At 39.9% G+C, this 21,826-nt stretch overlaps 1 protein-coding gene across 1 annotated transcript in view; it reads right to left on the reverse strand.

Annotated features, from left to right (window-relative positions):
* Window positions 1-10,734, reverse strand: part of RAD51 (RAD51 recombinase) — a 36,275-nt gene extending 25,541 nt beyond the window's left edge. Inside the window, exons 1-3 of the mRNA XM_005888946.2 lie at window positions 9,729-10,734; window positions 6,237-6,339; window positions 4,447-4,584 (exon numbers count right to left, since the gene is read on the reverse strand). Of these exons, the coding sequence (XP_005889008.1) occupies window positions 4,447-4,584; window positions 6,237-6,323 (225 nt within the window). The 5' untranslated portion in view covers window positions 6,324-6,339; window positions 9,729-10,734. The remainder of the gene's footprint in view (window positions 1-4,446; window positions 4,585-6,236; window positions 6,340-9,728) is intronic.
* Between the last annotated feature and the right edge of the window lie 11,092 nt (window positions 10,735-21,826).

Consider the following 21,826-nt stretch of genomic DNA (forward strand, 5'->3'; position numbering starts at 1 on the left):
TAATACCTGATAAAACAGAATTTACTAGGTTGTATATATAATATGAGACATTAAAATAAATCTCAGGTATTGTCCATCAGATTAGGTTATGTGGTAGAACTACATGCACTGAAGCTGCAGGAAGTTTTTTTTGAAGATTCTTTAGCTTTTGAAGATGATTTTTCTCAGAGAAAATTTCTGTGAAACTATAACAGCCATCAACATAAAAGTATAAAATATAATTTTATAAATTAAACACTTGCTTTACATTATAGAAAACTTCAACAGCAAAGCTAATCAAACTCTTTAACTACACAATGGTGATCTGTGGTCAGCAATCTTTGATGTTACTATAATTGTTTTGGGGTGCCACAAACTACACCTATAGAAGACAATGAACTTAACTGATAAATCTGTGTGTTCTGACTGCTCTACCCACTGACCATATCCCCACCTCTCTCTCCCCTGAAGTCTCCCGTTCCTTAAGACACAACCATACTGAAATCAGGCCAATAAATAACCCTACAATGGGCTTCCCTGGTGGCGCAGATGGTAGAGAATCCACCTGCAATGCGGGAGACCTGGGTTCAATCCCTGGGTTGGGAAGATCCCCTGGAGGAGAGCATGGCAATCCACTCCTATATTCTTGCCTGGAGAATCCCCATGAACAGAGGAGCCTGGCAGGCTACAGTCTAATGGGTCACAAAGAGCTGAACATGACTGAGCAACTAAGCACAGCACAGCACAACGGCCTTCAGGTCTTCAAGTGAAGGGAGTGAACCTGTACCCCCGTCACTTTAAAGAAAAAGACTAGAAATGATTTGGTTTAGTGAGGAAGGCATGTCAAAAGTTGAAATAGGCTGAAAGCTAGGCCTCTTGTGCCAAACCGTTAACCAAGTTGTGAATGCAGAGGAACTTCTTGAAGGAAATTAAAAGCACTACCCCAATGAATACATGAACAGTAACAAATAGCCTTATTGCTAATAATGAAGAAAAATTTTAGTGGCTTGGGTAGAAGATCAAAGCAGCCATAACATTCCCTTTAGCCAAAGCCTAGTTCAGAGCAAAGTCCTACTCTCTTAATTCAGGGAAGGCTAAGGGAGATGAGAAAGCTGCAGAAGAAAAGTCTGAAGCTAGGAAAAAAGCCATCTCCATAACATTTAAGAGCAAGGTGAAGCAGCTAGGGCTAATGTAGAAGCTGCATCAAATTATCCAGAAGATCTAGCTAAGATAAAGAATGAAGGTGGCTACACTAAACAGATTTTCAGTGTAGACAAAATAACGTTATATTGGAAGAAGATGCCATCGAGGACTTTCATAGCTACAGAAAAGAAGTCAATGCCTGGCTTCAACAGTTTTCAAAGAATCAGCCGACTCTCTTTTTAGCAGCTAATGCCACTGGTGACTTTAAGTTGAAGCCAATGTTCATTTACCATACTAAAAGTCCTAGAGCCCTTAAGAATTATGCTAAATCTATTCTGCTTGTGCTCTATAAATGCAACAAGTCTGGATGATGGCACACCTGTTTAAAACAGTTTACTGAATATTTTAAACCCACTGTTGAGACCAATTGCTTAGGAAAGATCCTTTCAAACTATTATTGCTCACCAACAACATACCTGGTTACTCAAGAGCTTTGGAAATGCACAATGAGATTTAATGTTGTTTTCATGCCCGCTAACACAACATCCATTCTGCACCCTGTGAATCAGAAGTAATTCTGCCTTTCAAATCTTATTATTTAAGAAATGCATCTTGTAAGACCACAGTTGTCATAGACAGTGATTCCTCTGATGAATATGAGAAAAATCAGTTGAAAATCTTCTGGAAAGGACTTACCATCCTAGATGCCATTAAGTACATTTGTTAAAAAAGAAAGTATTAAAAAAAAAAAAAGTAAATTCGTGGTTCATGGGAAAAGGTCAAACTGTCATTTAACAGGAGCCTGAAAGAGGTTGGTTTTCACTCTCATGGATGACTCTGACAGGTTCAAGACTTTAGCAGAGGAAGTAAATACAGATATGGTGGAAACAGCAAAAGAACTAGAAGTGGAGCCTAAAGTTGTGGCTGAAATACTGCAGTATCATGATAAAACTTTCATGGATAAGGAGCTGCTTCTTATGGATAAGCAAAGGGTGGTTTCTTGAAATAGAATCTACTAGCGAAGATGCTGTGAAGATTGGTGAGATGACAACAAAAGATTTAGAATATGATATAAACTTGGTTGATAAAGCGGTGGCAGTGTTTGAGAGGGCTGATGCCAATCTAGAAAAATTTCTGCTGGGGATAAAATGCTATAAAATAGGACTTCCCGGGTGGTCCAGTGGTTAAGAATCCATCTGCCAATGCAGGGGACACAGATTCAATCCCTGGTCTGGGACCATTCACATGCGATGAGGCAACTAAGCCCACGCTTAGGGCCCGTGTTCCGCAACAAGAGAAGCCAATGAAAAGTCCATGCACTGCAACCATAATAGCCCTCATGCAGCAACAAATGCCCAGGGCAGCCAAAACATTAAACAAATAAAAATTTTACAATCCTATCAAATAGCATTGCATACTACAGAGAAATCATTCATGAAAGAAAGGAAGATTCAATCTATGTGGCAAACTTCACTGTGGTCTTATTTTAAGAAACTGCTGCAGCCACCCCAACCTTCAGAACCACCACCCTGATCAGTCAGCAGTCATAAACGTCAAGGCAAGACTCACCAAAAAAAGAATATAAATTGCTGAAGGCTCAGATGATGGGTAGCATTTTTTAATAGTAAAGTACTTTTAAATTAAGGTATACACACTGTTTTTGTAGATCTAATACTATTGTATAGTTAACAGACTACAAAATAGTGTAAACATAATTTTCATAGGCAACAGGAAACCAAAAAATTCATGTGACTTGCTTCACTGCAATATTTGCTTTGTTGTGGCGGTCTGGAACCTAACCTGCAATTATCTCCAAGGTATAGCCTATAAATACGAAAGGATAAAATACATAAAATGTAATCACAGGGTACTATGAGTGCCAAAGGAATATATGAAGCAAGAAAAATGAATAGTAGCTGCAAGACACTGGAGGGAAATAAGAAAGGATCACAGTGTATCAGGATGAAATTAACTGGATTCTAGTCTTAGTTCTGCGATCAACTGCGTAACGTTGGATAAATAACTGAACCACTGTGCTCAAGTTTCCTTATCTGTAAGGCAGAGATAACACTGGTCCTACCTCTCTCTCCCAGTGTAGGTACGAAGGGCAAGTGAGAATACTGTGTATACAAAAGGGATGGGATTTCAAAGTTAAAGTGCTATAAGGGAACTCTACTCAATATTCTATAATAACCTATACTGGAAAAGAATCTAAAAAGAATGGATATTGTATATGTACTGACATATGAATCACTTAGCTATACACCTGAAACACAACATGGCAAATCAACTATAGTCTAATGTAAAATTTCAATTAAAAAAGTTAAAGTGCAATATAATATAAAGGATTATTATTACCTTATTTTGGTTAAGCCTGTAAAATCACTTTTACATCATTTACTAAAGTTAAAAAAACCTAAGTATTAATGATGTATAATTACACTTTCTTATGATTAAAGAATCTTGCTTATGACTAGTTAATTCATAGACTGTACACACTGGCAGCCTAATTAACATGACTCTAATATTCAAGGAATAAAAACAACTTTTCCATTTAAAGTAATACATGTTTAGGGGACTTTCCTAGTGGTCCAGTAGCTAAGAGTCCACCCTCCCAATGCAAGGGGCCTGGTTTTGATCCCTCTTCAGGGAACTAGATCACATGTGCTGCAATTAAGACCCAGTGCAGCCAAATAAATAAATAAATATTTTAAAAATAAAGTAATACAAGTCTATTATAGAAACTGCAGAAACTTCAGAAAATTGAGGCAAAAAAAAAAAACTGTTCACATTCTCACCATCCAGAAACAACAGTGTTAGTATTTGACTGTAGTTATCCCCAGTGTATATGCTGGGGATAATCTATATGTGTATATAAATACACACATTTAAAAAGATAAAGACATAAGCACACAAACACATTTTTTAACCTGCTTTCTTATATCAGGAACATTTTCATATGTCAATAAATGTTCTTCAAAACTATTTTCAGTGGCTATATACTAATGAATATATTTCTAAGGCATGACATTGTAACATCCAGAAATGATAAGGCCCACATCACTCACGGCTGGGAGGAGTGCAAACTGGTAGTCAATTTGGCAGTATTTATGTCATACCCCCATGATATTGCAGTTCCCTAGGAAAAATCCCAGTTTATTCAAGGAGACATACAAAGATAATTAGCTGGTAATACAGTCACTTCTGGAAAAGGGAAGAGGGTGGCACACGGGGGATGGAAGACGGAAGACTGCGGCCTTTCACCGTATGCTCTTCTATACCACTCCCACTGCTGCCTCTCTTGGTCACACAAGCGGTACTTACCAGAATTTTATCAGCTTTGGCTTCACTAATCCCCTTAATATTTATTAGCTCCTTCTTCGGTGCATAGGCAACAGCCTCTACAGTATGAAATCCAGCTTCTTCCAATTTCTTCACATCATTGGCATTTATACCACATTGCTGCAAGTGAAGAAAACTATGGATAAATCTAAGCTTTGGTTCCCTCATCTGTTGAATGTGGATATTGGCCCTACTTATTTCACAGGGCTGTTTTTAACTGTGATATTATACGCAAAAGCTTTAAAAAGTATGCCCTACATATGATGTATTTCATAACAAATTACCAATCTATTCATCATCAAAGGTATTCTCTTGGTGGCTCAGATGGTAAAGAGTCTGCCTGTAACGCAGGAGATTTGGGTTTGATCCCTGGGTTGGGAAGATCCCCCAGAGAAGGGAAAGGCTACCCACTCCAGTATTCTCGCCTGGAGAATCCCAAGGACGGAGGAGCCTGGAAGGCTACATACAGTCCACGGGGTCGCAAAGAGTCAGACATGATTGAGCGACTTCACTTTCACTTTTTTTTAGTTTTCATTCATTATCAAAACCAGTAGTTTTAAGCTAGCACTATGTAATTAAAAGACTCGTCATGAATTGGGATTAAACCTGTAACTAAACCTTTTGACTGGAACTCTAAATGAACTTTGAGACCTGGGCCCTAAAAGACCACTTTAAACTGGTGCTTCCCAAAGTTTTCTACATCAAGCACCCATCAAGAATAATAAGTTTTACACTAAGCTGGGTAAACAGATAAGACTGTCCCAGAGCTAAGGGGAGCATATCTTAGCATACATTCTTTGTTGCCCAATAACTGGAAAGCTCGGCTTTAACAACTGATATTAAGAATGAGGAAAACTATTTTTGGTCAGGGATTTACATGCCACTTCTCAAAAACAAACCACCCAAAGGCACTTCCTTCTCCTGATAAACAAAGTCAGCTTTGGTTTTATTAGCCACCAAAACCATGACTTTGGGGAAAGCATGCATTATTAGCGGGATATGTATGTAGAAACCAGGTCTGTTGGTTTAAGCCATAAGATTTAAGCCATAAGCAATACACATGTGTGGTTATAAGGATGCTCACTGAAACCAAAAGTTGACTCTGAATTCTCCAATGTGTTTAACAAACCCGTTTAAGTATCCTCTGAAGAGCTGAAGCTTAGGTGGGAGATGGGAGGAATATGCATAAAGAGACAAGAATGAAGACTTTCTCAGTATACTCTGCTGATTCTTTCAGCCCAAGTCAATGGCACTCACTCTGGGACCACTGTACAATGTGGAGAAATAGTGCAAGGCCCCAGGTTTCATGCTTGATGTCCTTGCGCAGAGTCTTGAACTCTCACATCTTAACCCCAAGCCAGTGTGTCTATGACAGCTGTCTTCTTAGTAAGTTCATCACAGTTCCAAGTTGGTGGAGAGATGTTGTTCCTCTCCACTTCCTGCATAGCTGGCCCAGGACACTACAATTCCCTGGATGGTAATTTCATACTTAGTACAAACAGCACAGATTCTCATGGGATCCTAGGGCTTCTTAGTTTCTGACATCCAGTTCTAAGAAAAAAAAAATGATGAAAGAGGGGAAGAATTCTTGACAAAAAAGGGACCTGGCAGATATGTTTAGCAATTGTCTTAAGTCTTTCCACAGGATCCTTGACAACACTTCTGAAAACTCTAATTTGGACTTTAGTTTATGTAAAGGCTGTGATTCCTCCCAGTAGGTAGAACAATCTTATCCAGCATTATAATTTTAAAATTAACAACCAAGCACATACCTCTAGTCGGGAAATAGGTTGTGGACCAAAGCTTTCTTCTTCCACAGAAGTATCTGCATTTGCTTCAAGCTGCATTTGCATAGCCATTACTTAGTGTTCAATACTGAAAAACACAGATGGCCATCAGGAAGAACACTAGAGAAAGTACAGACGCGCAAACATAGTTTTACAGTAAATCTCTTAAAGAATTACTTACTAGGCTTTTCCTCTGGATATATATATATATAAATAGTATGTATAATATATTTAAGAAAACTTATGGACTTTTGCCTAGCTAAAAAATGTATGGCATTTTGATTCTACTTGTTTGACTTATGCTAGAACAGAACAGAATGCTAGATTTTTAATTAAAAAAAAATAGATACACAATAAGCAACAAAAGTTTACTGTATAGCACAGGGAACTACAGTCAATATCTTGTAATAAACTACAATGGGAAATAAAGTGAAAAATAATATATGTGTATATGTCTAACTGAATCACCTTTCTGTGCACCTGAAACATTGTAAGTCAACTATAGTTCAATAAAATATATATATTAAGAAAAAAAAACGACTACTAGGCTTTTGGTTTAATCACTGACCTACCCATGGCAAGAAAAAGAAGAAATCCCTCACCAGCTTTCCCTTCCACCTAGACAGCTTAACTATATGAACTATGTCCCCCAGTTCTCCTGCTTCATATTTCTTATAGATAAGGGCCAAGTCTTATTTGTGTATAATTTATGATACATCATAAATGTTAGGTGTTTGTTAAATATTCAGCAACTGAATGCAGATTTTCCAGGACTCTACTTAAAAAAAAAAAACTCCAAACTGATATAGGATTAAAGTGTTTCAGTTCCACTGTTCCCTTCCAAGAAAGCAGGGTTTCGGGGTGATGGGAAAGGAGTGAAATGAAGGTGCAGAATCACTGCCATAAATCTCCACTCCTGATACAGAAACAGTGGACTGAGATGAGAATTCTCCCCACCTTAGGCAATGATCATAGTTTGTAGTCCCACATTTTGCTTCTATTGTAACAAAAGTGTATGAAATTTAAAGATCAACATTTTAACCAATTGCAGACTTCACTGAAAGCACAAATGAATAAGTAACGTGAAGTACCCTGCTCAGTTTGAAATCTTCCATATAAGGCCAATACCAAAAGTCAGATTATTTTAATAGTTAAGATTGCACTGATTGAAAGAATGGAGAACAAAAAATTTTAATTATCTTCATGAGGTATTAGTAAAAGCAAACAAGTCATGATGTCTACAAGGATAAATATACTTAAGTCACACCAAAATAATCTGGACAATGTAACAATCAAGATAAATTTAATTCAAAAAATAACAGGTAAGGAATCTCCAGTCTTAGAGGCTTGACAGAAGGTAACCATTTGTTCTTGACTGGTTCTGGTGTAGTTCTCTTAGATGGCATGCTTAGCATAATGTGAGTTTATAATTCCAAATATCAGAATCATCTGAAGGCAACTTAAAGTGTCTTCCTTCATAATTTATGAAAAAGATGGCTTGAACTGTATACATAAAGCAATAACCAAAAAGCAATAGGCTTAAAAACTGGACTATATTTAAATTTGGAAATTCTATCCATCAAAATGCTATGGCTGGGACTTCTCTGGTCATCAAGTGGCTAAGACTCCAAGCTCCCAATGCAGGGGGCTGGTGCTCAATCCACGGTCATGGAGCTAATACCCAGTGCAGCCAAAAAAAAAAAAAAAAAAGGCTATGGCTTCCCAGCTGACGCAGTGATAAAGAATCTACCTGCCAATGCAGGAGATGCAAGAGAAATGGGTTCAATTCCTGGGTTGGGAAGATCCCATGGAGTAGGAAATGCACCTGGAAAATTCCATGGACAGAGGAGATGGGAGGGTTACAGTCCACGGTGTTGCAAAATGTCAGAGGACTGGGACTTCTCTGGTGGTCCAGTGGCTAAGACTCTGCACACGCCCATTGCAGAGGGCCCAAGTTCGATCCCTGGTTGGGGAACTAGATATTCACATGCCACAACTGAGACCAAGTGCAGCCAAATAAACTAGTAAAAAAAAAAAAAAAAAGTCAGATGACTGAGCGACTGAGCACATCTAATCAAGACACCACGGCAAGAAGGAAAGTTAAACAATAGTGAGGGGGGAAAATATTTACCACAAATATAACTCAGGGCTGATAATGAGAATATATAAAGAATTCTTGCAAGTCAGCAAGAAAGACAACCCAATAAAAAACAGGCAAAAGAGATCTGAACAAGCACTTCATAGGAGAAGATACTCAAATGGTTAATAAACGTATCCACAAATGCTCAATTTCAGTAATAATCAGGAAAATTAAAATTAAAACCACAAGATAATAGCTAAAATTTTAAAAAATTAACATTAACTATTAGCAAACGTGTGGAACAACTGAACACTCATTCATCTCTGGTTCGAGTGTACTGGTACTGTATTAAATATGGAAGGTGAAGACAGACAAATGCTTTGACCCAGGAATTTTGCCACTCTATTTTTTTTTGCCACTCTATTATTAACCCACTGAAAAACATATACGTGTGCACTAAACTGTATGCAGGAATTTTCTCAGCCATCTTTGTCCTGAAAGCTAAAAACTTAATCCTGATATCCATCATTGGTATTATGAATAGGAGGAATACAACATAGCAACGAGAAAGTATTGCTAAATGCAAAGACACTTACGAACCTACAGACAGAACGTTGAGCAAAGCCAGACACAAAAATAGTCTTTCTTTACATAAAATTCAGAAACAGGCAAAATTAATCAATGGTATTAGTAGTCAATACAGTGGTTACCTCTGGCGAGAGGGTGAGTATTAGAGAAGGGGGCACAAGGGAGGCTTCTGGGTGATGACAGCATTCTTTCTTGATCTGAGTGGTATATTCATTTTGTAATGACTCATGGAGCTGTACACACTTTTGATCTGTGCATTTTTCTATTTGTATACTACACTTGGCTTACAAGATTAAGAAAAAACAGCATCCGTTACTACAGATCATTACCTAGACATAACGTAAACGGTCTTCCGCACTAGGAAAAGCAAACTATCTTACGGCAACCGGAGGTGGGTACTCTGGTAAGCAAAATTTTGTGTAATGAAAGGGCACTGACCAGAAACCTGGAAACTGTGGTTCTGGCTTAAGAGCTGTGACTCTGTCACTACACAGCTCTGGATCCTGGATTCCTCGCGGACGCCCATTAAGTAGGTGTTAGAAATGCAGGCCTCCCAAGGTTCCTCCCAGGAACTCTAACTAAACGCTAGAGTGCGCTTCTATTTTCCCCTCAGCGAACTGCGACGGTCGAAGTAGCCCGGACACGTCCCGGCTCCGCCCCGCCATTTCCGAGTTTCTCACTTGGGAGAAACGGAGGGGCCCCTAAGCCTGCTGCGGAGCTGGGGCCCAAATCTGGGTCTAAGCCTGGGTCCGGCTTATACCGGGACTAACCTGGCGGTGGAAGGGGCTTGGTCTGCGTCTCACACTCACCTGGACCTGCGGCGCTTTGGTATTCGCTAGGGCAGGCTGCACACTCCGACTACCGTCTGCTGGACCCACCCGTGCCCGATCCTGGACGGACTGTAGATCCCCTCGCTTGTGCCCCGCTTCTCTACTCCCTTGCTTCGACCTTCTGCACAAAACCCAGGCGAGTTTCAGCTTCCAACTGCGCTCCTGCGGCGCGTCTCGCCTCCTCTTAGGCCTCGGTCTCAAGCCGCAGCGCGCGCTCTGCCTACAGCTTTCGGAAATCCCGCCAAATCCTATTGGGCAAGGTCACGCCCGCGTCAACGTAACGTCTCCCCACCCTTCTCTGGCCCGCCTTCCAGCCGCTTCGACCACTCGTGAGACCGAGAGTTGGGCTCGAGGAACTTGAGCTTGCAGGATGTTATGGATTCCCGTCTTCTTTTTCTCCGTTAGGACTAATCCAGAACTTGAGAGTTGTGTTTTTCTCACCCTTTACCTGATCGAGGACTACAACTCCCAAGAGGTTGTGGGCCGCCAGAGACCACATATCCCAGTATGCACCGCGGGCGGGCGACTCAGCTGTAGCTTCTCAGCCCCTCTCCGAAATACCCAGACTCTTGGGAACTGGTGGCTTAGACAGTAAAGAATCCGCCTACAATGCAGGAGACCTGGGTTCGATCCCTGGGTCGGGAAGATCCCCTGGAGGACAGCATGGCAACCCACTCCCGTAATCTTGCCTGGAGAATCCCCACGGACAAAGGAGTGGTGGGTTACAGCCCATGGAGTGACAGAGTCGGACATGACTGAACGACTAAGCACAGCACTGGGATCTCTTAATATGCTTCTTAAGTGTCTAACCTGGGGCATTTGGCCCTTCAGGTTGCGCTGAGCCTCTAATTTAGACCAACTACGGAGTTCTGGTGCTTTCTAGGCTCTTGTAGATGGTGGAGCTGATGATGCTGAAGTACATGGGTGAAACTGGAACAGAAAGCTAATGGAGAGAAAGAAAGGACTGAAATATTAGTCAAGCTGTGGTACTTTACTGGAAATTTGCAGGATTCCGGATTTTAAGAATGTAAATCTTTTCGTAGTTTATTAAAAGTTGATTCCAGTTTTAAAGGGTGATTAGTGGTACTTTCATGCATTGGAGAAGGAAGTGGCAACCCACTCCAGTGTTCTTGCCTGGAGAATCCCAGGGACGGGGGAGCCTGGTGGGCTGCCGTCTACGGGGTCGCACAGAGTCGGACACGACTGAAGTGACTCAGCAGCAGCTGCAGCAGTGTTTACTGGTGGAGAAGGCAATGGCAACCCACTCCAGTACTCTTGCCTGGAAAATCCCATGGGCGGAGGAGCCTGGTAGGCTGCAGTCCATGGGGTCTCGAAGAGTCGGACACGACTGAGCGACTTCACTTTCACTTTTCACTTTCATGCATTGGAGAAGGAAATGGCAACCCACTCGTGTTCTTGCCTGGAGAATCCCAGGGACTGAGGAGCCTGGTGGGCTGCCGTCTATGGGGTCGCACAGAGTCGGACACGACTGAAGCGACTTCGCAGCAGCATGAAGAGATGTATAAGACCATTAGAGAACTTTGATCTTTATTCTTTAGGTAATGGGTACATCTGAAAGTTTTTAATCCAGTGAATGTCATGCTTTAGACCTGTTTTTTGTTCCGCACTACTTTATATTTATGGAGTGCTTTAAAATTCATAAACTTTTTATTTAATCCTCACATGGTTACCCTGTGGCATTGAAGGACAGATTTCAGGATAGAGTAAAAACAACAGAAACTGTTATGAAGTGCTTTAAATATTTCAGGGAAGAGATTGTCGATTTTAAAAAGTCACAACCTAAAGGTTGAGAGTTATGTTTTATTTGGTGGGAATTTTTAGGACTTAAACCCAGGAGGCAGAATCTCAAGTAGCCTTGAGAGAACTGCTCAGAGGAGGCAAGGGGAGGAGCCAGGTTATATAGAAGTTCTACAACAAAGGACAGGCAGGCTGAATATCAGAGATTATTGTTAAAGGAAACCAGATATTCCAAGTTAAGAAATTTGGTGATTTTCCATGTCTGGGAAGATGCAAAAGTCTCGTGAGATCCTTGTTAATTGATATGGCAGGAAATAACTCCATTTCTCAAGATGAAGGTTTGCATTAGAGCAATGACAGAACAGATTCAGGAAGCATTCTGAAGGTAGAATTAACCTAACTAGTGATTCTAGATAGTAATTGGGGATAATAGTGAACTGCCATCCATACCAGAGATACACACCTTCATGCCTATTCTTCATATACTCTCCTTAGAACACCTGCAAACCCACAGCCCCTCTTGGCTATGTGATGATACATAACTTTGACCTTTCATTAAAATAGAATTCCTGTGGCTGTGGGGATGTCAAACCAGAGAAACCCATTTGCAGAAAGGTTAAGAAATTGAGAGATAAGGAAGTGGGAAAGAGTCAAACAGAAAGAAACTGTTTTGAAATCTGACTGCTTCCCAGATCTTTCCAGTTTCTCAGGGGCCCTGCAGCACTTAATGCTCTTGAGGTCCATGAGATAGCTCTACATTCCAAAAATCTCCCTACATTCCAATAATCTCCTTTTTTTTCCCCAGCTTAAACAAATTTGAGTAGTTTTATGTTCCTTTCTTCCAAGACAACCAACTAAGCTGGAAGTAAGACAAAGTAGATTTCTTACCAACAGTTCAATTAGCAATTCATGAGAATATCTATAAATGTGTAATTGAAGTTTTGAATATATATATCCCAAGTTACAAGGTAAGTGACCAATCTGAAATCTCAAGGAGGCAACTTCTAACAAAACCAAAACTTAATCAGCAGAAATCTGATCATTTGTTCAAGAATATGATCTCATTAGCATAATCAACCTGGAGCACAAAAAAGGAAATCCCATGTCACGTCCAAATGATCTATTTGAGTAGTGCAAGAATGATGCAATATTAGAAAAAGTCAGTTATTTGGCTATATTAATGGGTCAAGGAGAAAAATCAAATGACTAATTTTATCACATTGGAAAGCATTTGTCAGGAAGAAATTTTCCTCTACCCTCATAGGTTCTTCTGGCTGATCTGAGAAATTGACATTAAGACAAAAGGAGAAAAATCAAAAGTTTAGTAATATGTACACCTGGAGTGATGCAGGAAATCTGAGTAACTCTGCAAAAGAGCAGAAACCCTCACCTTAAAAACCATCTTTAGCAAAAGACAAAACAGGATGTTGGGGATAGTGGCTTAGGACTTTAAAGGAGAGGAAGGCAGATGGAAAGGCAAATGTTTGGCAAATAAATATTTGTTGGGTCATGCAGAGACAATGGAACACAGAGTAGACTCGTGATACCTCTGTACCAGGAACAAACCTCTGAATTTTTTTTAGGCAATCAGGGGAAAGGTCAAAGTTACTTTCTGATCTTGATCAGGTCTTGATTGTTTTCAATTTGAAATAACCTACAAACCAAAGAGATATTTTGGAGTACTAAATTCTGTTCTACATATCCAATAAAATTAAACATCAGTTCAGTTTAGTTACTCAGTTGTGTCTGACTCTTTGAGACCCCATGGACTGCAGCATGCCAGGCCTCCCTGTCCATCATGAACTCCTGGAGTTTACTCAAATTCATGTCCATTGAATCAGTGATGCCATCCAACCATCTCATCCTCTGTCGTCCCCTTCTCCTCCCACCTTCAATCTTTCCCAGCATCAGGATCTTTTCAAATGAATCAGCTCTTCACATCAGGTAGCCAAAGCATTGGAGTTTCAGCTTCAACATCAGTCCTTCCAATGAATATTCAGGATTGATTTCCTTTAGGATGGACTAGTTGGATCTCCTTGCAGTCCAAGGCACTCTCAAGAGTCTTCTCAAACACCACAGTTCAAAGGCATCAATTCTTCAGCGCTCAGCTTTCTTTATAGTCCAACTCTCACATCCATACATGACTACTGGAAAAACCATAGCCTTCACGAGATGGACCTTTGTCGGCAAAGTAATGTCTCTGCTTTTTAATATGCTGTCTAGGTTGGTCATAACTTTTCTTCCAAGGAGTAAGCGTCTTTTTACTTCATGGCTGCAGTCACCATCTGCAGTGATTTTGGAGCCCCAAAAAATAAAGTCAGCCACTGTTTCCCCATCTATTTCCCACGAAGTGCTGGGACCAGATGCCATGATCTTCGTTTTCTGAATGTTAAGCTTTAAGCCAACTTTTTCACTCCCTTCTTTTACTTTCATCAAGGGGCTCTTTAGTTCTTCACTTTCTGCCATAAGGGTGGTGTCATCTGCATATCTGAGGTTATTGATATTTCTCCCAGCAATCTTGATTCCAGCTTGTGCTTCATCCAGCCCAGCGTTTCTCATGATGTACTCTGCATATGTTAAATAAGCAGGGTGACAATATACAGCCTTGACGTACTCCTTTTCCTATTTGGAACCAGTCTGTTGTTCCATGTCCAGTTCTAACTGTTGCTTCCTGTGTGGATCACAACAAACTGTGGAAAATTCTTAAAGAGATGGGATTACCAGATCACCTTATCTGCCTCCTGAGATACCTTTATGCAGGTTAGGAAGCAAGTTAGAACTAGACACGGAACAATGACTGGTTCCAAATCTGGAAAGGAATAAATCAAGGCTCTATATTTTCACTCTGCTTATTCAACTTACAGGCAGAGTACATCATGTGAAACACTGGGCTGGATGAAACACAAGCTGGAATCAAGACTGCTGGGGAGAAATATCAGTAATCTCAGATATGCAGATGACACCATCTTTATGGCAGAATTTCCAATAGAAATCCCAGTGGGATTTGTGTCAATCACTGGCAGTTGCCTATCCAATAGTATGGCTAAAAAAACTTAGTATGTGGAAGGATGCTCTCTAGTAAGATATGAATGAGTTTGTCTTCATCCATATTCTTTTGTGTGTTGTTTGAATTTTTTGTACAAATTTGACTTTACAATGATAGTTTTAAATTGTAACAAAATATAAAATGTCTTGGAATAAACTTAACAACAAAAGTACACATTAAAAGGAACTTTAAGATAATAAAGGACACAAAACAGAAAAGCATACTATCTACTTGTAATGGAAGATTCAGCATCTTTAAGATAGCAGTCCTCCATTAGTTGATCTTTAAATTTAATACATGATCTCAGTAAAAATGTCAACAAGGATTTGTTGCAACTGAACCAGCTAATTCTCACCTTTATATGGTAAAATAAAAAGCAGGAAGAGTCAGGGACATTCTGAAATAAAAGGGTCTGAACCAACCAGCCAGTAAACTAAATTATAAAACTGTAATAATTAAAATGTACTTGTACACAAAAGTAGGTCAATGGCACAGACTAGTTATCCCAGTGTTGTAGTTCCCTATTGCTGCTGGTAACAAATTACCATGAATTTAGTGGCTTAAAACAACAGAGATGTATTGTCTTACAATTCTAGAAGTCAGAATTCCTAAATTCTGAGTCTCAATGAACTAAAATCAAGGTGTTGGCAGGATTGTGTTCCTTCTGGAGGTCCTAGAAGAGAGTCTGTTTCCTTGCCTTTTCCAATTTTCAGAGGCATTTGCCTTCTCTGGTTTGAGGTCCCTTTCTCCATCTTCAAAGCCAACAATCATTCTGATTTCAGCTTCCATCATCACATCTCCTTCTCTGACTCTTGACATCCTGACTCCCTCTTATAAGGACCCTTGTGATTACATTGGATCCACCCAGCTAATCCAGGATAGTTCCACATGTCAAGATGTTTCAGCACATTTGCAAAGTCCCTACTGTGATGTAAGGTTACATTCATAGGTTTCAGGAGTTAAGATGTGGACATCTGTGGGCCATCTCTGGACTGTCTGAGCCACCAACTATATATTTGGTCAATCATTTCAAGTCCCCTAGTCATTATTCTGTCTACCATGCTCAGCTATAGATATGAATATATAGAGAAATTTGTATATGAGAAGAGAGAAATTATGAATCACTGGGAAAAAAGGGTGTTCATTAAATGGTGCTGAGATAACCACATAGCCATCTGGAAAAAATTAATTTTGATTCTTGTATCTGTTTTAGGATAAATTTCTAAATGGATCAAAGATATAAATGTAAAGTGTTAAACCATAAAAGTTCTAAGAGAAACCATGGGCTTTACAGGTTCCAAAGAAATAAAGGGGGAAGCCAGGTATATACGTGACTTTTGACAAAGGCGTATGTGCAACCAAGCACACATCTTGGTAGGTGACTACTATTCAAAAAGAATAGATATCTTAGTTAATGGTGTTAGTACTTTTCTAAGTATGGGAAGATGTAAGAAACTGGGTTCATAAAATTTTCTCCAGAAAATATCTGAGGGCCAGTTCTGCCAGAGCATGAAATGCCTCATCCTGGTCTTTGCCCTGAATTCCTTTCTAGGATGTACTGTATGTACACTGCTAATGACTCAAATCTTATAGAACTGGATGGTGGCCAACATTTTTTTGTTTACAAAACCCTCCTTTTGTGTCTCAATTTTGACAAAGATTTGGGAGGCATTTCATGACCAATTTGTCCCACAGCATTAGGAATACTCATTCCCAGGTCAGGTGAGGATTTCATTGATATGCCACTCACTGTGCTATTACTGGACTTGGGCCTATTAATAGTTGCCCAAAGCCTCTGGATTGCCTGTCTTACTTGTCTCTTATGGTCCAGGAAATGGCTTATTCCATACCTACACTATTATAAACATTGATCTTATCGAACTATACATTTGGTGAATCATTTCAAGTCCCCAAAAAAGTGAAAGTGTTAGTCGCTCAGTCATGTCCAACTCTTTGCAACTCCATGGGTTGTAGACTGCCAGGCTCCTCTGTCCATGGAATTCTCCAGGCAAGAATACTAGAGTGGGTTGCTGCTCCCTTCTCCAGGGGATCTTCCCATCCCAGGCATCAAACCTGGGTTTCCTGCATTAGAGGCAGATTCTTTACTACCTGAGCCACCAACTATATATTTGGTCAATCATTTCAAGTTCCCTAGTCATTATTATTTTACTAGAGGCTCAGTCACACATTCTGTAATGTAAACACACACACACACACACAAACAAACCAACTAAACAACCCAGTAATCTTATGAAATAGGCAGAATACAAGTAATATGGCTAGCAACATTAATAGAGTCGTTAAGTAGTTAAGATAAGAACTTTCTTCCATTAGGTGTTGTCCAGGTCACCTGACCCAGTCTGTTCTGTACCAGTCATAATCTTTAAACATAAGTTCACCAAAGATGTCCACATATACAAGGTAGGTGGTAGTTCATTGAGACCTCTTACAGGATTGAGAAAAGAATTTTTTTTCTAAGGACTACACGGCTGGTGCCAGAAGAAAAACTGGTCTCTATGTTTGAACAGGTATTTCTGCTGTTGGGGAGGTTTGGTTAATGCATAATGCAGATGTGCAATGCACACTAGAGGGAAGGGAGGAGGCCTGAAAGGGCAGTGAAAAATTTTTTCTTGTCTTGCCTTAAAATGTTAATTTTATTTCATCATTATATATATATCTTTAATATTCTAAATGGCAAAACCCATCGTAAATAATGTCAAGTAAACCAACAAATGGGGGACATTTGGCAACCTATATCAAAAAGAGTTCTTTTATAAACACATCCTACAAGTCAATGAGAAAGATAACTCAGAAAAATGGGCAAAGATTATCAACAGACAGTTCACAGAAAAGGACATACAAATTGCAAATTTAGAAAGATGGTAACAATAACCTGGTGTACGAGACAGCAAAAGAGACACTGATGTATAGAACAGTCTTATGGACTCTGTGGGAGAGGGAGAGGGTGGGAAGATTTGGGAGAGTGACATTGAAACATGTAGAATATTATGTAAGAAACGAGTTGCCAGTCCAGGTTCGATGCGCGATACTGGATGCTTGGGGCTGGTGCACTGGGACGACCCAGAGGGATGGTGTGGGGGGAGGAGGAGGAGGAGGGTTCAGGATGGGGAACACATGTATGCCTGTGGCAGATTCATTTTGATATTTGGCAAAACTAATACAATTATGTAAAGTTTAAAAATAAAATAAAATTAAAAAAAAATAAAAGTAAAGCAACTATACCCCAATAAAAATTCAAAAATATGCTATAAAATTAAAAAAAAAAAAAAAAATAAAGCACATGTGAAGAAGCACAATCTCACACATGAGAAGAATATAAATCAAAACCATACTGAGATAACCATCAAAAAGCTTGGGACACACTGTATTAGCAAGTTTGTGGTACTCATTCCTAGCAGGATTGATATGACTATTTTAATGGGCAGTTTGCTGACATCTATTAAAGTTACAAATGCAACTAGCCTTTGACTTAACAGCTCCATTTCTAGGAAGCTTTCCTATAAACTTACACATATGCAAAATTTCAGCATAATTTACAGTAGCAGAAGGTGATAAACAACCTACATGCTTATCAATAGATATAGCACATCTATCCAGTGGTCTATGATTTAACTAAAAGCAAAAATATGTGTTGGAAGTCCATTATGTATTGATCTGAACCTATCAAGATATGTCCTTAAGTGAAAACAGTAAAGGACAGTGTGTATTGATGGGCTATTTGTGTAAAAAAGGAGAGAAGAAATATATATTTACACACTCATACCTACTTGCATACATGTTTACTTTTGTATACAGACAGGTTTGGAACAACAGGTAAGAAACAGGTAATACTGGTTGTCTCTAAAAAGGGAAACTGAGTGTCTAGGGGCAAAATAAAAGAGAAATGTTTACTTTCCTTGTGATTTAAGCACGATTTTTAAAAAAGAACACAATACAATTTTTCATTTTGGAAAAATTTTTAAAGGATGGGGAAACATCACCAGAAAGAATTTGGCATAGTCTAGGAAGGATTAAAATTTGCATCAGAAACAGCTGCAGGAAGATATACTTCCTTATGGAACAAAAGCAATTCATCAGTGTTTCCTAGAGCCTCGATGAAATCTTAGAATTGTACTACCTCTCGTGCCTGGCCACCAAGAAAACCTTTTTTTTCTTCTCTCTCTCTTTTTTGGCCATGCTGTGCAGCATGTGGGATCTTAGTTTCCTGACTAGGGATAGAATTTGTGCCCCCTGCAATGGGAATGCAGAGCCTTAACCACTGGACCACCAGGGAAGTCCGCAAGCAAACCTCTCTTCATCTCCAATTTTTCATTTTGAAAAAATTGAAGCCTAAAGAAATGTTGAAAGAACAGTGCATTTAAGCACCTATGTACATATTGCTGTATTTGTTTTCTCTCACTTTTTCTGTGTCTCTCACACACATGCATATATGCACATACCCACATATATTTTTTAAAAAAACATTTGAGGGTTTCCCTGATGGCTCAGTGGTAAAGAATCCTCTTGCCAATGGAGGATACACACATTCGATCCCTGATCTGGGAAGATCCCATGTGCCATGGAACAACTAAGCCCATGCACCATAGCTACTGAGCCTGTGTTCTAGAACCCCGAGCCACAACTACTGAGTCTATACACTGCAACTACTGAAGCCCAAACACCCTAGAGCTGTGCTGCACAACAAGAGAAGCCACCACCACGAGAAGCCAATGCACTGCAACTAGAGTAGTCTCCACTTGCTGCAACTGGAGAAAAGCCTGTTCAGCAACGAAGACCCAGCACAGCCAAAAATAAATAAAATTAAAGAAAGGCAATGCCAAAGAATGCTCAAACTACCGCACAACTGCACTCATCTCACACGCTAGTAAAGTAATGCTCAAAATTCTCCAAGCCAGGCTTCAGCAATATGTGAACCGTGAACTTCCTGATGTTCAAGCTGGTTTTAGAAAAGGCAGAGGAACCAGAGATCAAATTGCCAACATCCGCTGGATCATGGAAAAAGCAAGAGAGTTCCAGAAAAACATCTATTTCTGCTTTATTGACTATGCCAAAGCCTTTGACGGTGTGGATCACAATAAACTGTGGAAAATTCTGAAAGAGATGGGAATCCCAGACCACCTGACCTGCCTCTTGAGAAATCTGTATGCAGGTCAGGAAGCAACAGTTAGAACTGGACATGGAACAACAGACTGGTTCCAAACAGGAAAAGGAGTATGTCAAGGCTGTATATTGTCACCCTGCTTATTTAACTTATATGCAGAGTACATCATGAGAAACGCTGGGCTGGAAGAAGCACAAGCTGGAATCAAGATTGCCGGGAGAAATATCAATAACCTCAGATATGCAGATGACACCACCCTAATGGCAGAAAGTGAAGAGGAACTTAAAAGGCCTCTTGATGAAAGTAAAAGTGGAGAGTGAAAAAGTTAGCTTAAAGCTCAACATTCAGAAAACTAAGATCATGGCATCCGGTCCCATCACTTCATGGGAAATAGATGGGGAAACAGTGGAAACAGTGTCAGACTTTATTTTTCTGGGCTCCAAAATCACTACAGATGGTGACCGCAGCCATGAAATTAAAAGACGCTTACTCCTTGGAAGGAAAGTTATGACCAACCTAGATAGCATATTCAAAAGCAGAGACATTACTTTGCCAACAAAGGTCTGTCTAGTCAAGGCTATGGTTTTTCCAGTGGTCATGTATGGATGTGAGAGTTGGACTGTGAAGAAGGCTGAGCGCCGAAGAATTGATGCTTTTGAACTGTGGTGTTGGAGAAGACTCTTGAGAGTCCCTTGGACTGCAAGGAGATCCAACCAGTCCGTTCTGAAGAAGATCAGTCCTGGGTGTTCTTTGGAAGGAATGATGCTAAAGCTGAAACTCCAGTACTTTGGCCACCTCATGTGAAGAGCTGACTCATTGGAAAAGACTCTGATGCGGGGAGGGATTGGGGGCAAGAAGAGAAGGGGACAATGGAGGATGAGATGGCTGGATGGCATCACTGACTCGATAGATGTGAGTCTCAGTGAACTCCGGGAGTTGGTGATGGACAGGGAAGCCTGGCGTGCTGCGATTCATGGGGTCGCAAAGAGTCGGACACGACTGAGCGACTGATCTGATCTGATCTGATCAAAAAATCATTTGAAAGTAAAGTGCAGACATGTGTTTCCTAATAAGAGCATTCTCCTACATAATACCATTATCACACAAGAAATTTAACACTGATACAAAACTATTATCTAATATATAGTTTAATATTCAAATTTCCACCTCCCCAAAATATCCTTTATGAATTTTTTTAATACTGTTTCAATCAAGGATCAAGCAATGCCTTTCAAAAGTTCTTTAGTCTCCTGTAATCTAGGAGCATTCCCCTGCCTTTCTGTTTTGATTTCATGACATTTTAAAAAATTAATAATCAAAAACCTCAATTAAGTAGAAGAAGAGCAGAAAGGGGAATTCTCATGGCTTGCATTGTTGGCAGAGTCCAACAAAAAGAAGAAAGATTCCTTTTCTGGGAAGCGTTGAGCCAATGAAAAGCCTTTGTTTACTGTAGCCTCCTAGCTTTCCTTTCCTCTGTATAAAGTGTTTCCCTTTCCTTGTAGAGAGGGAAATTACATGTGGCCCACCATGGTTGCAGACCGTGAATTGCAGTTTTCTTCTGATCCCAAATCCATTTTTGTTGGAGAAATATCTGGCAGTCTAGACTTTAGGTCAACAACATGGATACTTTTGAAGAGCTAAGGAAGATTGTCTGGAACAGGGGTCACCAACCCCCAGGCCACAGACTGGTATCAGTCTGCAACATGTTAGGAACTAGGTTGCACAGCAGGAGGTGAGTGGTGGGCAAGCTTCATCTGCTGCTCCCCATAGCTCACATTACTGCCTGAACCATACCCCTCCCCTGGCCCCCAATCTGTCGAAAAATTTTCTTCCATGAAACTGGTCCCTGGTGCCAAAAAGGTTGGGGACCACTGGTCTAGGGACTATACTTTAAGAACCACTACATTAATTCTTAAGAAATGATAGTTTCCTAAGGGACTTCAAAATAGTTTTCTTTTACTGTGCCTTAGAGACAAAGGAATAACTACGGTTTGTACCTGGTTCTTTTATTAAGGTCCTGACATACTTTAATTTTATCTGAGTTTTCAAACAGGTGATTATTCCTAAAGTGAGCTTGCTTAGGCATATCTTCAAGGATATACTGGATACAGGGTAAAAAAAAAAAAAAAACTTCATAAAGAGATACCACTT

This window comes from Bos mutus, chromosome 10 (assembly GCF_027580195.1).
Source record: "Bos mutus isolate GX-2022 chromosome 10, NWIPB_WYAK_1.1, whole genome shotgun sequence".
NCBI lineage: Eukaryota > Metazoa > Chordata > Mammalia > Artiodactyla > Bovidae > Bos > Bos mutus.